This window comes from Ranitomeya imitator, chromosome 4 (genome assembly GCF_032444005.1).
Source record: "Ranitomeya imitator isolate aRanImi1 chromosome 4, aRanImi1.pri, whole genome shotgun sequence".
Lineage (NCBI taxonomy): Eukaryota > Metazoa > Chordata > Amphibia > Anura > Dendrobatidae > Ranitomeya > Ranitomeya imitator.
In genome coordinates, this window is record NC_091285.1 from 582060158 (window position 1) to 582075821 (window position 15664).

Genomic DNA, 15664 nt, shown 5'->3' on the forward strand with positions numbered 1-15664 from the left:
TTCAGCTGGGGTGATGAAAACTAAATCTCCGAGCACTAAAAAATACTCGGAGGACACCTGAGCATGCTCAGGAAATCTCGAGTAACGAGTGTATTAGCTCAACACTGGTTATATTATACTCACCCAGGGGAGGTCCTGTCTGATGGGCGTCACGGTCCGGGTCCAGCACCTCCTATCTTCATACGATGACGTCCTCTTCTTTGCTTCGGCGCAGGCGTACTTTGTCTGCCCTGTTGAGGGCAGAGCAACGTACTGCAGTGTGCAGGTGCCGGGCCTCTCTGACCTTTCCTGGCACCTGCGCCAGAGCTGTGGCAGGAAGACAAGAGGACGTCATCGTATGAAGATAGGAGGTGCTGGACCTGGACCGCGACGCCCATCGGACCGGACCTTATCAGGACCGCCCCTGGGTGAGTATAATATAACCTGTTTTTCTTACCTTTCAGGTTACATCGGGGGCTCATCTACAGCATTACAGAATGCCGGTGGGCATAGCTCATATATGATTTTTGGGGTGACAGATTCCCTTTAAGTGAGCAGTGCATGACAAGCCCCTTGCATAGATTTCCCAGGTAAGGAATAACAAACGATCTACATCTACGGGGGATATTTGTATCTAATGTAGTCCTGTAATCACAGCAGCATCCGCACTGGTTTAGACAGGAAGCCTCTCCTCCCCTTTGCAGTATGAGGGGTGTCAAGTGTAATGGAGTTAGTAGGTCACAAGGGGGTATTTTCATCTTGGAATTGTATGGCATATCAAAAGTATGTCATGATTGCTTGATGGGGTGGAGTCCTGGAAGAGAAAACTCAAATTAGGAGAATTTAGCACCTCCTTTTGCGGCAATTTCAGCTGCAAGTCGTTTTGGATAAGTCTCTATGAGCTTTCTACATCTTGCCATTTGGGATTTTTGTCCATTCCTCAAGTCAAAACTGCTCTAGCTCCTTCAGGTTGAATGGTTTCCTCTGGAGAACAGCAAACTTCACGTCTGACCACAGATTCTCAATTTGAGTAAGGTATGGGCTTTCACTAGGCCACTCCAAAACATTTACAAGTTTCCCCTGGAACCACTCGAGTGTTGCTTTAGCAGTATGCTCTGGTTCATTGTCTTGTTGGAAGGTGAACCAGGCTGAAATCACTGACAGACTGAAACAGGTTTTGCTCAAGAACATCCCTTTATTTCGATGGTGTTTGTGGGGTGATGAGCTGTGTTGGTTTGACGCCAGACGTAGAGTTTACCTTGGTGGCCAAAAAGTTAAATTTAAGTCTCATCTGACCACCGTACTTTCCTCCATACATTTGGGGGAGTCTTCCACATGTTTTTTTTTTTTTGCAAACTCAGTATGAGCCTTACAATTTTTTTGTGTGTAATTTAAATGCTTTTTTCCGCCCACTCTTCCATTTAGGCCACCTCTATGGAGTGTACAGCTTGGGAACTCTGCAGCTCCTTCAGGGTTGTGTCTATGGCTAGGGTCACATTGCGTTAGGGCAATCCATTTAGCGCTAGCGGATTGCGCTAACGCAATGTTTTTAAGGGGCCGCATTTCGGGGTCGCGTTAACGTCACCCACTCTCGCAGATCCCCGATCTGCGAGAGCGGGGAACGGACCTCGGGCGCGCTGCGGACGCTGCAAGCAGCGTCCGAGGCGCGCTGCAAAAGACCGGCACATCGCTAGCGCGTGCCGAAAAGGACACGCGCTAGCAATGCGCTGGTTACATTGCGGGCTATGGGAGCGCTAACGGGTGCGTTGAACGGCGTTAATTTCACCGTGCAACGCTGTCCGTTAGCGCTCACACTAAAACACAATGTGACCCTAGCCTAATGCTGCCTCTGATTAGTGCCCTCTTGGGCTGATAGTATTGGTGGATGGCCCTCTCTTGGCAGGTTTGTTGTGGAACCATGTTCTTTCCATTTGATGATAATGGATTTGGTGTTGGATCTGATTTCTCAAGAAGCTGTATTACGACCTGACAGATGCCCTTTGGAGCCATGTACTTGAGTGAAGCCAGCAAAGTTACTCTAGACCAGGGGTTACCAACCTTTAGCTCTAGAGCCACATGTGGCTCGCGGGCCCGTGATGTGTGTCTTGCGGATGTCTGCATGCTTGATGCATTAGCACCAGGTGTAGCAAACTGCTATTAAGAGTAGATCTATAGCCGGTGACTTTTGTGTGTAGCTTTGCACAGAAGAGTGGGGGTAATATCGGAAACCCTTGAGCTTGGCATACTGCCTTGGTGTGATTTCAGTGGAAAAGCTTTGGCGGTCATTATACTGGTAATGGAGGAGCTGGGTGTCACTAGTGTGATTTGGGGCAGGACCTGGATTTGGCTCCCGAGGCTTTCATAGCTGAACGTGGCTGTCAAGGTCAGAAAGGTTGGTGACCTCTACACTAAACACTGCCTGGCTTCCTTCTTGGCAGTATTGGTCAAAAACGTTGCCTGGCAGTGTCCTCAGTGAATTTGTCGGCTTCTGTGTCCCCCTGAATACAGTTTTTTTGGGGATTCCAACAGAAACCTTGCAGTGGTGCTCGTTGGCAGTAGTAAATTAATATGTACCTAACCTTACAATAAAATCTGGCCGTAGACTGACAGTAAATTGGATAGCTGATTTTCCCATGGACATGCATATTCGACTTGGTGACTATAGTGGAGGAGGTTATTAATTCTATATAAAATCTCTGGTTTCAGTACGGTCATTTTCTACAACATTTGGTGTCGGATATGGGACTAGTGATGCTAGCTTTTCAGTAGGGTCACACAGTTGTCAGCCTTCCCAAACACCCAACAAATCTGACATTCAAAAGTAAATCCAAATAAAATCTATGGGTGCGATTCATAATTGTGTGTGTAATTTATTGGTATTTTTCACCTGATTTTTAATTTTTGCTTAATTTTTCTTTTAATTAGCTCCTTTTTAAAGGCTAAAAGTGTGATCAAACTCACCGACGTTGAAGTAGCCAGCGAATCACTGGCTCGGATGAAAAAACACTCCTCCTTGGTGGTAGCATTTGGGGAAAGGTAGGGATATCCAACTGGTTTTGGATGCAAAATTGCAGGAAAAAAAAGTATTTGTAGAATTAAATAAAACAGAACATTCCAAGTACTCATTTTTTTTTCTATAGTACTGTGAATGTTGTTTATTTACTTATACAGAAAAAAAAAAGTTTTCCTAATTTTTTTTCCCCTGAAAAAATAGCTGGATCTCTCTACCTTTTTCGGCTGATTAATCGTTTGTTTTTTTATTTGCAATTTGCAAATGTTGGCACAAAAGCACTAGTGCTCCCCGTGCAGTGACTCTATCTATGTCAAGACATTTGTTGTAATTTTTTTTTTTTTTTGCATCATTTTGTTAAATGCCCAAAGTTCATGAACCGCTTTGCACCATTTTGAAGAACTTGGCTCCAAAAACTGCAACAAATATTATAGGACAAAAAAGGAAGGTGACTTCATGTAAACGGCAAATAATGAATCGAGGCTTATATTTATATTTAAGGCTACTTTCACACTAGCGTTGTGTGACGGACATCGCAATGCGTCGTTTTGGAGAAAAAACGCATCCTGCAAAGTTGCCCGCAGGATGTGCCTTTTTCTCCATAGACTTGCATTAGCGATGCATTGCGACGTATTGCCATACGTTGCATCCGTCGTGCGACGGATGCGTCGTGTTTTTGGCGGCTGCGACGCACAAAAACGTTCTATGTAACTTTTTTTTGTGCGTCGGGTCCGCCATTTTCGACCACGCATGCGCGGCTGAAACGCCGCCCCCTCCTCCCCGGAACTCACAATGGGCAGCGGATGCGTTGTAAAACTGCATCTGCTGCCCACGTTGTGCTAATCAATCACACTGTCCTTTGGGCCGACGGTTTGTGACGGCCCGTACCGACGGACTAGTGTGAAAGTAGCCTTAAGCTCTCGATATAATTTTTATGCAGCTTTAGGAGCATTTACTATGAACTCTAGAAATCACAATTTTGGCTATATTAAGCACCAGGACCCATGGCTTTATGGACGGCCAAATCCAGAATTAGTCATTTCGTAGCCCTGGTCCTCCAAGTTGCCTGACTGATCATCCGTTTAGTAGAGCCGTCTTGGTGTGCCCTAGTTCTATATCTTGGATTTTCTGCCCCTTCTATAGGACTACATAAAGCGAGGCAGCGGTAAGATCCGTATCCATCTGCTGCCGCCCTTATTTGAGTTGACGTTGGATTTCTGATGTGTTCACATAGTCTAAGCCTTCACAGTTTGGTCTTTTCAGAGCTGTGAATCACTGGAAGGGGTGTACAGATTGTTTTCAGAAGCCAGCCAGGTCCTCTCTAAGCCTTTGAGAAGGGAATTTACCGCCTGCTCCACAGAATACTTCTGACAGGCGCGTCGGCTGCTGCGGGTGAGAGCCTGAATTATTAAAGCTGCCTTTGTTTATTAAATTCATCCTGAGGCGTTGAGAGCATGTGTGATTATACAGGGGATGCTGTGCGGTCTTCATTAGCTCCTCCAGTCTGAAGCCTGTCGGCCAACGGGGACGTGGACGGGAACTCCCAAGGTATGGAGCGAGCTTGTGCCACCGAAATGTGTCACCTCTGTATGGTGTTCCTTTCCCTTTAGGTCTCATCGATTGTTGGCCAACAGGTTGTCCTCTACCAACCCTACCTGCTTGATCATCTACCATAGAGTAGGACTTCTTGACATAACTGGCATTATGGCTTCGCTTTCCTGTTACAACATTGCATTTGATATATGGTTTGTTGAGATGAAACTTTTACAAAGAGGAAAATGAAAATGCAGCCATCCTGTGTGAGATGCGCCATTGACAGGTGAGTTTTGAGGAAGTGTATGAGTTAATATCTTTGCTGATATCTAGCAGTCAGGATCCTGTATTCTCCTTGCTCCATGCCATAGCCAATGCTCCCGGTGGACGAGGCTGCCGGTGAGCTGACTGCACGCCTCCGTGATTTTCTTGCATTGCTGATAAGTTTCCAGGAATCTCGTGTGCCTAGAGTATTACATGCTGGATGGGAGAGGTTAGAGTAGGTGTGCGGTAAGTGAAACGAGAGAGATTACACAGGACAGGCGCTTGGTAAGCGGATAGAGAAAAGTGTGTGAAAGAACAGGAAATGGCCTCATATTGTAGAAGTGTGAGGCTGATCAGTAGCTGCAGATGAAATGGTAGTTTACAGTGGGCGCAGGGTTATAATAATTATTATTTTTGTATGAGATGAGGCACGTGATATTAGTGGGTGCACGGTGTATGGGATGAGGCACGTGATATTACAGTGGGTGCATGTTCAATGAGATGAAGAACGTGACATTACAGTGGGTGCACGTTGAATGAGATGAGGCACGTGACATTACAATGGGTGCACGGTGTATGAGATGAGGCACGTGACATTACAATGGGTGCACGGTGTATGAGATGAGGCACGTGACATTACAGTGGGTGCAGGGTGAATGAGATGAGGCACGTGACATTACAGTGGGTGTATGAATGAGGCACGTGATTTTACAGCGGGTGCACGGTGTAAGACATGAGGCACGTGACATTACAGTGGGTGCAGGGTGTATGAGATGAGGCACGTGACATTACAGTGGGTGCACGGTGTATGAGATGAGGCACGTGACATTACAGTGGGTGTATGAATGAGGCACGTGATTTTACAGCGGGTGCACGGTGTAAGACATGAGGCACGTGACATTACAGTGGGTGCAGGGTGTATGAGATGAGGCACGTGACATTACAGTGGGTGCACGGTGTATGAGATGAGGCACGTGACATTACAGTGGGTGCAGGGTGTAGGAGATGAGGCACGTGACATTACAGTGGGTGCACGGTGTAGGAGATGAGGCACGTGACATTACAGTGGGTGTATGAATGAGGCACGTGATTTTACAGCGGGTGCACGGTGTAAGACATGAGGCACGTGACATTACAGTGGGTGCAGGGTGTATGAGATGAGGCACGTGACATTACAGTGGGTGCACGGTGTATGAGATGAGGCACGTGACATTACAGTGGGTGCAGGGTGTAGGAGATGAGGCACGTGACATTACAGTGGGTGCATGGTGTAGGAGATGAGGCACGTGACATTACAGTGGGTGCACGGTGTAGGAGATGGTGCACGGTGTAGGAGATGATGCACGTGACATTACAGTGGGTGCAGGGTGTAGGAGATGAGGCACGTGACATTACAGTGGGTGCACGGTGTATGAGATGGTGCACGGTGTATGAGATGAGGCACGTGACATTACAGTGGGTGCACGGTGTATGAGATGAGGCACGTGACATTACAGTGGGTGCACGGTGTATGAGATGGTGCACGGTGTAGGAGATGAGGCACGTGACATTACAGTGGGTGCACGGTGTATGAGATGGTGCACGGTGTAGGAGATGAGGCACGTGATATTACAGTGGGTGCACGGTGTATGAGATGAGGCACGTGACATTACAGTGGGTGCACGGTGTATGAGATGGTGCAGGAGATGAGGCACGTGATATTACAGTGGGTGCACGGTGTATGAGATGAGGCACGTGACATTACAGTGGGTGCAGGGTGTATGAGATGGTGCAGGAGATGAGGCACGTGATATTACAGTGGGTGCACGGTGTAGGAGATGGTGCACGGTGTAGGAGATGAGGCACGTGACATTACAGTGGGTGCAGGGTGTAGGAGATGAGGCACGTGACATTACAGTGGGTGCACGGTGTATGAGATGGTGCACGGTGTATGAGATGAGGCACGTGACATTACAGTGGGTGCACGGTGTATGAGATGAGGCACGTGACATTACAGTGGGTGCACGGTGTATGAGATGAGGCACGTGACATTACAGTGGGTGCACGGTGTATGAGATGGTGCACGGTGTAGGAGATGAGGCACGTGACATTACAGTGGGTGCACGGTGTATGAGATGGTGCACGGTGTAGGAGATGAGGCACGTGATATTACAGTGGGTGCACGGTGTATGAGATGAGGCACGTGACATTACAGTGGGTGCACGGTGTATGAGATGGTGCAGGAGATGAGGCACGTGATATTACAGTGGGTGCACGGTGTATGAGATGAGGCACGTGACATTACAGTGGGTGCACGGTGTATGAGATGGTGCAGGAGATGAGGCACGTGATATTACAGTGGGTGCACGGTGTATGAGATGAGGCACGTGACATTACAGTGGGTGCACGGTGTATGAGATGGTGCACGGTGTAGGAGATGAGGCACGTGATATTACAGTGGGTGCACGGTGTATGAGATGAGGCACATGACATTACAGTGGGTGCACGGTGTATGAGATGGTGCAGGAGATGAGGCACGTGATATTACAGTGGGTGCACGGTGTATGAGATGAGGCACGTGACATTACAGTGGGTGCACGGTGTATGAGATGGTGCAGGAGATGAGGCACGTGATATTACAGTGGGTGCACGGTGTATGAGATGGTGCACGGTGTAGGAGATGAGGCACGTGATATTACAGTGGGTGCACGGTGTATGAGATGAGGCATGTGACATTACAGTGGGTGCACGGTGTATGAGATGGTGCACGGTGTAGGAGATGAGGCACGTGACATTACAGTGGGTGCACGGTGTATGAGATGGTGCAGGAGATGAGGCACGTGATATTACAGTGGGTGCACGGTGTATGAGATGAGGCACGTGACATTACAGTGGGTGCACGGTGTATGAGACGGTGTAGGAGATGAGGCACGTGATATTACAGTGGGTGCACGGTGTATGAGATGGTGCACGGTGTATGAGATGAGGCACGTGACATTACAGTGGGTGCAGGGTGTATGAGATGAGGCACGTGACATTACAGTGGGTGCACGGTGTATGAGATGGTGCACGGTGTATGAGATGAGGCACGTGACATTACAGTGGGTGCAGGGTGTATGAGATGAGGCACGTGACATTACAGTGGGTGCACGGTGTATGAGATGGTGCACAGTGTAGGAGATGAGGCACGTGACATTACAGTGGGTGCACGGTGTATGAGATGGTGCACGGTGTAGGAGATGAGGCACGTGATATTACAGTGGGTGCACGGTGTATGAGATGAGGCACGTGACATTACAGTGGGTGCACGGTGTATGAGATGGTGTAGGAGATGAGGCACGTGATATTACAGTGGGTGCACGGTGTATGAGATGAGGCACGTGACATTACAGTGGGTGCACGGTGTATGAGATGGTGCACGGTGTAGGAGATGAGGCACGTGACATTACAGTGGGTGCACGGTGTATGAGATGGTGCACGGTGTATGAGATGAGGCACGTGATATTACAGTGGGTGCACGGTGTATGAGATGAGGCACGTGACATTACAGTGGGTGCACGGTGTATGAGATGGTGTAGGAGATGAGGCACGTGATATTACAGTGGGTGCACGGTGTATGAGATGAGGCACGTGACATTACAGTGGGTGCACGGTGTATGAGATGGTGCACGGTGTAGGAGATGAGGCACGTGATATTACAGTGGGTGCACGGTGTATGAGATGAGGCACGTGACATTACAGTGGGTGCACGGTGTATGAGATGGTGCAGGAGATGAGGCACGTGATATTACAGTGGGTGCACGGTGTATGAGATGAGGCACGTGACATTACAGTGGGTGCACGGTGTATGAGATGGTGCACGGTGTAGGAGATGAGGCACGTGATATTACAGTGGGTGCACGGTGTATGAGATGAGGCACGTGACATTACAGTGGGTGCACGGTGTATGAGATGAGGCACGTGACATTACAGTGGGTGCACGGTGTATGAGATGGTGCAGGAGATGAGGCACGTGATATTACAGTGGGTGCACGGTGTATGAGATGAGGCACGTGACATTACAGTGGGTGCACGGTGTATGAGATGGTGCACGGTGTAGGAGATGAGGCACGTGATATTACAGTGGGTGCACGGTGTATGAGATGAGGCACGTGACATTACAGTGGGTGCAGGGTGTAGGAGATGGTGCAGGAGATGAGGCACGTGATATTACAGTGGGTGCAGGGTGTATGAGATGAGGCACGTGATATTACAGTGGATGCACGGTGTATGAGATGAGGCACGTGACATTACAGTGGGTGCACGGTGTATGAGATGGTGCAGGAGATGAGGCACGTGATATTACAGTGGGTGCACGGTGTATGAGATGAGGCACGTGACATTACAGTGGGTGCACGGTGTATGAGATGGTGCAGGAGATGAGGCACGTGATATTACAGTGGGTGCACGGTGTATGAGATGAGGCACGTGATATTACAGTGGGTGCACGGTGTATGAGATGAGGCACGTGACATTACAGTGGGTGCAGGGTGTATGAGATGAAGAACCTTGAAGTAGGTGTTTATTGTATAAAGTCTGTGCACGGTTTTACATGAAGGATTTTATCTCCAGTGACTTCCTAATTTTTCAAGTCTAAAATGTGTTGCCCCTGACAGCAAAGTGTGAACTTTCAGAAAGTTTCATCACCTCAACATGAAACCTGACAATCACTGATGGGGAAAAAATTTAGAACTAGAGTGAGAAAAATGTACGGTAATTCCTGCCGATGTCCACAAAGCCCCTGGGAATAAAGAGGAATGGTTTATATGAACAGGACCCCATCGGTTACCCTAAAATCCGTAGTAAGGGGCTTGTGCGCATTGTGTCATGGGATAATATTTTTTTCTGAATGCATTTGTGTAGCCTGAGACACTGATTACTGCATGGCTTCTGCTTTCCCAGATGTGTTTGCTTCACACCTGCAGGCTCTGGGGTTAGTGGGCTTTCCCTATAAAGCGTTCTGCGTCTCTTCCCAATGCTCAAGCTCATTTCCATCATGCCGACAAGTCTGTTATCTATAACTGTGGCACAAAAGCTACATCAACCCTAGTGCATGGTTTTGTTTTGGGTTTTTTAACCAAGACATTTTGCAAAGTTGCCATTACCTTTGGTGAGTGACGCGCCTCCTGTGGCCATATCACTAGCTTGTATAGGAAAGCTTCCCAGACTCGGTAACTCAACTGTTGGAGTTTTTCCCTATCTGTAGACCTGGAATAATCGATGAATGCTGAAATCTATACCCTACACACTGTTACTTAGCTCTGTGCTTTCCATGGGGAGTTATTGAGCGGTTCTCCAGATTTCCTGCCTCTGACTACCGCTGCGTGGAGATTGCACTGAATGGGGTTGTGTTCTGCCAGAGGAAACGGTTTACTGCAGCCCTGCCAATCCGTATATAAATTAGTCATGTTTGCCCACTCGGAGGTGGCCGGGTGCTGCACTGACCTTCCCCTAATACAGTATAATAGGTGATGTGGTCTCTCGGCATGGTGGTTTGCAGTATTATGCCCTTTTGCCAGCATGCCAGCCAATTATTTAGATGGTCTGATAAAGTTTATATTAGGGATTGCCCTCCTTGCGGAGAGTGACATGCCAAGGTGAGGAGACTTTTTGCATATTTCCCAGAGGGGCATTGCCGCTTAATTGTCTCTTCAGAGAGGAAGAGGACTAGAACTTTCGGGCCACCTATAAGAAGTAGCAATCGTAAAGGTAAATATCGGCTTTTTTGGTTTTACATCCTACATACTGTTCCAGAAATATGAGCATTTTTAATGTGCAAATTTTTTATGGACTTTACAATGGGGCGGTGCTCAGGAGATAATTATGCAAAGAGCCTAAAGACACGCCCCACAGGATCCTGAGCGCCACACCCCCTATAAAAATTGACTCCAAATAAAAACACCCAAATACGTCCAATTAGAAATGTAAATAAAAAAATTTGAGCTTGGAATACATGCAGCACATAAACGCATGTTCACATTGGCCACAAAGCATACAAATCTCACAAGAAACAAAATAGACCTAAACCCTGCTGTAACTAAATGAGTAAAAAGCAAGAGTGCATTTAAATAACTCTGGGTTCTTAGTAACTATTTTTGATCAAAAATAGCATAAAAGCCATCCCACCATCAACAAAGTTTTGGTTGGGGTTTGGAAGGGCGGTGGGAAATTATTGAAGCAAGTTGGTATATATGATCAGGAAACATCTTTATTATTATGGCAGTGGAATTTTTTAAATGGGGCTATCAGTCTGCGCTCCCACAGCAGTGCATGGACTGGACGCAGATCTCCTGACCAGCATCCTCATTCATACATGCTGTGAGGCTGCTGAGTTCAGGTCAGGAGACCCGCGGCCGGTCCAAGTGCAGACCGATATTCGCCAGAAGTAGAACTTTTCCAAGAGAGGGTGGAGGAACTGTGGAAGGTTCGTGGGGTGGAGGCGGCGCTAGGGTTGAGGTGGAACTGAAGGTGGAGCCTGGGTGGAGTTTCAAGGGGGCCCCAAAATTTTGACAGTATGGGGCCCTGAAATTCCTAGTGGCAGCCCTGACTACGGCAGACAGGTGAGTATATGGTGGTTTATTATTTTACATTATTTCTAGGAGACAAGGCATTAGGGATATAATGGGGGTTTTATTTTTGACTATGTAATTATTTAACTTTTTTTTTTTTTTTTTTTTAAACACTGACCACAGACGCCGGCAGATCTCTCGTCAGCGGCACATGCTGTCACTGTTGTCAGTGACAGCAGATGTAGCCTGATGGGAGCAGTAGTCTCATCAGCCCACGTCTGCTGACCTGCAGTAAGCTTTTTAGCACATGTCACAGCTGCAGGGTCAAGCTGACATCCAACAGCATGACCCCCATAGCGCTCTGACCGACGGTCTTACCGATGGTAGCGTTACCGCCAATGAGAACCACCAAGCTGGTGTTTCCCACGCTGTGACACAGATGACAGAGTGGGAAACACCATAGGAAGCACGTGAAAACGGAAGCAAAAACTCAGCAAATCCGCATTTTTAGACCTGCGTTTTTGCTGCGGATTTGACTGACTCAATTGAAGTCCATGTGTGGAAAATGCTGCAGAAAGGCACAAAGAATTGACACGCTGCAGAAAAAAATGCAATGCAAATGCTCAAAGAAAATTTGCTGATCGTGTGCATAACACCTCAAGATTGTCATTGAATTAGCTTGCATAATGTTTCCATAGCGTTTTTGGTCCATTTACGCATAGAAAAAGCACTGCGAAAACACATCAAAAACGCAATAATTGGTAATGGGGTGTTTGGTTTTTTTTTTATTTTTTTTTTAAGTTTTTGCTTTTTTGGCCTGTCTGTTAGTTTTCTGCTTTTCATAGTGCACAGTGGAGGAGTCCCATGTGCTCGTCCCCTTAGCGGGCGCTGGTCGGTGAAGGATTCCTGCCAAGCGGTGCCGACCTGTAGGTTACACGTGCAGTTACTGTATGAGGAGTGAGAGCGGAGGGCTCCTGCTGAGGACGCCGGTGTAGGAGAGGCCATTCTGCTGTATAACCCGGCTCGTACTCTTCACGCTCTGCTGGAAGGGTGATTACACAGTCCACACATGTCATCCAGACATGTTCTCCTTCCCTAATGGTCATGAATAATTCAGAGTCTTGAGCAGTCTGTGCGTTTTGTTCTGCAGTCATGAAGTTACTTGCGTAGGATGCACATATCCAGCTAATGATGATGGTATGGCGGCACTGAGGGGTTAAGGTGCTCAACGACCATTATTTTTATAGTATTTAATTGCGCCTATCTATGTGGTCGAGGTTCTGCCTGTTGGTTGTGCGGTTCTTAATTTTAGTTGAGCTGTGTTAAATGGCTCCTAATGAATGAGTGAGACCCTGTTCTGTTCGGGGGGGATGTATGATTAGTACAGGAGGCTTGCTTTTATTTGCAGTAGCCGGCCCCTCATTAAACCATGGCCCAACAGTGCTATGTTTAGAATGCGGACTAATTAGAGGGTTATTCCACGGTCATTAAGCGATGTACTAGGATATGTGCACGGGAGGTGATTGACCTGTAGGACCCCCCATTCGCCCATCCTAGGAATGAAGGGGCTGACTGTCGATGTGCTGCATGCCTCTGCACAGCCGGTGGGTCCCAGTGCCGCTGTGCAGGAAGGACTGAATGGAGCGCAGCACTACACCCCCTTCATTGTCACCAGAAGTCAGACCCCCACCATATCGTAGCAACATGAATTTACTTTATGGTACAAGAATAGCTGTTTAATCTCAGCCACATGGCGTGCTTCCTGCATAGAAATATTTTGCTGAATGATATGTTGGACATATTAATTATTACTTACTTCAATTGGAAGTGTCTGTAAAACATTTCCCAGGATTTGGAAAAGCAAGCAATCCTAACTGGCTATAAATGAATACTCAAAATGATATAAATAACAAATGAAGGATTTCTTTTTTTGTTTTTGTTTTTAGTATGGGATCAGCCCATATTTCTACAGTTTGAGATGTTATAAAAGTATTTCTAAGGGGGATAGACGGTCTATATTCCAGCTATTACATCTGATACACCGCTAAATTATATATCTGGATCTAGATTTGGGGTATGAAATCCCACAAGTTAGTCTAAATCACATAAGTGTACACCACCAAAACAATGGTAGATTTGGGGAAAGGAAAAGAAAAATACCGTAATAATAATCTTTATTTTCATATAGCACGAACATATTCCACAGCGCTTTACAGTTTGCACACATTATCATCACTGTCCCCATTGGGCTTCACAATCTAAATTCCCTATCAGTATGTCTTTGGAATGTGGGAGGAAACCGGAGAACCCGGAGGAAACCCACGCAAACACAGGGAGAACATACAAACTCCTTGCAGATGTCGTCCTTGGTGGGATTTGAATCCAGGACTCCAGCGCTGCAAGGCTGCTGTGCTAACCAATGCGCCACCGTGCTGCTCTAGAAGGAGAGAGAAGGAATAATAAAAATATTTTATTTCTATAGTGCCAACATATTCCACAGCACTTCACAATTTTCCAGGGGACCGGGAGGTTTGTGATTATTGAGGATTTTAGTTTTAAGTTATTATCAGAACAGAGGGCACAGGTAGGGTGGTAGACAAGGGAGGAGATGTAGGGTGGTACAGAGCGCTTTGTGGGTGAGAGTGATAAGTTTATATTGGACTCTGTATCTGGTGGGTAACCAGTGCAATGACTGGCACAGGGTAGAGGTGTTGGTGCAGCGGTTGGAAAGGAATGTGATCCTGGCTGCTGCATTCAGGACAGATTGGAGAGGAGAGAGTTTAGTAAGAAGGAGACCGATTACTAGAGAATTACAATAGTACAAACTAGAATGAATAATAGCTACAAGAGTTTTTTCCGAGTCAAAGGGAAAAAAAGGTTGAATTGTAGTAGATGACCTGAGCGGGCGAGTTTTTCGGATGTGGGGAGTGAAGGAAAGATGTGAATAAAAAATCAAAATGTTAGTGGACAATGTTGCCATATATCCTGGCAATTCTAAGCACAAGGCATAATAGGAGTTAAACCACACCATTGCTCCATGTTATATATGATTATCAACTCCACTAAGACCTGACAAAACTAAATATATGAAATTTAGGAAGGCACCGGAGGCTTCCATAGATTCTCCCTTCATATCAACCCAACATAGATTAATATCCGCTCAGACCTTGGTTAAAGGCTGATGAAAAATAATAAGAGTAATTAATAATAAAAAAAAGTGTACGAATTCTGAGTTAGCCACTGCTGCAGGGGACGCATGACCATCTGGACCAAGTAGGAAATGCAGGACGGGGAGTAGTAGGGATCTCTAAGATGAGAGGTACCGGTATTTATTTATTTCATTATTTCACAGCATTTAGAAAGAGGAGAGGGGTTGTTTGTTTTTTTATCACTTTTACTTTTCAGTTGCTGGACAACCCCTTTCATTAAACCTTATTACAGGGTGCCAACAAAGTGTGTTGTATTTTCTTGCAAGATTGGTGGTGGCGGGGTAGAAGTGGGTGCATCATATACTGTCCGCAGTCGCTAAAGCTCAGCAGGACTCCTCATTTATTGCTCACTTTGAAATCTAATGATGGAAAGTGACAATGGATATTACAAGGATTTTTTTTTTAATATGATATTTTTGTTACATATTTGTAGAAATAATTCCATGTATAACTAAAATGAACACACAATGAAGCCCCCCATCCCTCACCCACCGCCCTTCAAGAGACTTGTGATTATCAGACTTTTATTATATCGTCTTTGTAAGTACCGTACTCTGTCCTTGGAAGTTAAGGCATTTCCTGTGGTCAGTGTTAGGCCTGTTTCACGTTTCCGTCGGTACGGGCCCGTCGCAGTGCGTCGGGCCGACGTACCGACGGACGTTGTGAATTCTTTGCACGACGTGGGCAGCGGATGCAGTTTTTCGATGCATCCGCAGCTCATTCTGCAGTCCGGGGAGGAGGGGGCGGAGTTTCGGCCGCGCATGAGCTGTCGAAAATGGCGGACGTGACGCACACAAAAAAATGTTACATTGAACTTTTTTTTATGACGACGGTCCGCCAAAACACAACGGATCCGTTGGGCGACGGACGCAACGTGTGGCAATCTGTCGCGATCGATCGCCAATACAAGTTTATGGGCAAAAAAACGCATCCTGCAATCACATTTGCAGGATCCGTTTTTTTTTGCCCTAAACGACGGATTGCGGCGGATTGCAAACAACGGAAGTGTGAAAGAGGCCTTACCAGATTGTCTTTGTCCATGGTAGCAATAAAGGTTTATGAAACAAATGTTATAATATTACCCTATTACAAAATGTGCAAATGTAGAAAACTTATTCCAGGGACCAGAACGCATCAGATTA

General features: G+C 46.6%; 1 protein-coding gene across 3 annotated transcripts in view; it reads left to right on the forward strand.

Annotated features, from left to right (window-relative positions):
• The window catches only part of GLCE (glucuronic acid epimerase), a 98343-nt gene that overhangs the window by 43037 nt on the left and 39642 nt on the right, over positions 1-15664 (forward strand). Inside the window, exon 1 of one of the 3 annotated variants that reach the window (XM_069766431.1) lies at positions 4515-4537. The exons of 1 other annotated variant lie outside the window; for it this stretch is intronic. Coding sequence is in view for 1 of the 2 variants with exons in the window: in XM_069766429.1 (XP_069622530.1) it covers positions 4768-4808 (41 nt within the window). In the remaining variant the exon portion in view is untranslated. Of the gene's footprint in view, positions 1-4514; positions 4538-4628; positions 4809-15664 lie in introns of those variants that run through there. One more of the 3 variants, XM_069766429.1, reaches the window with a different exon arrangement.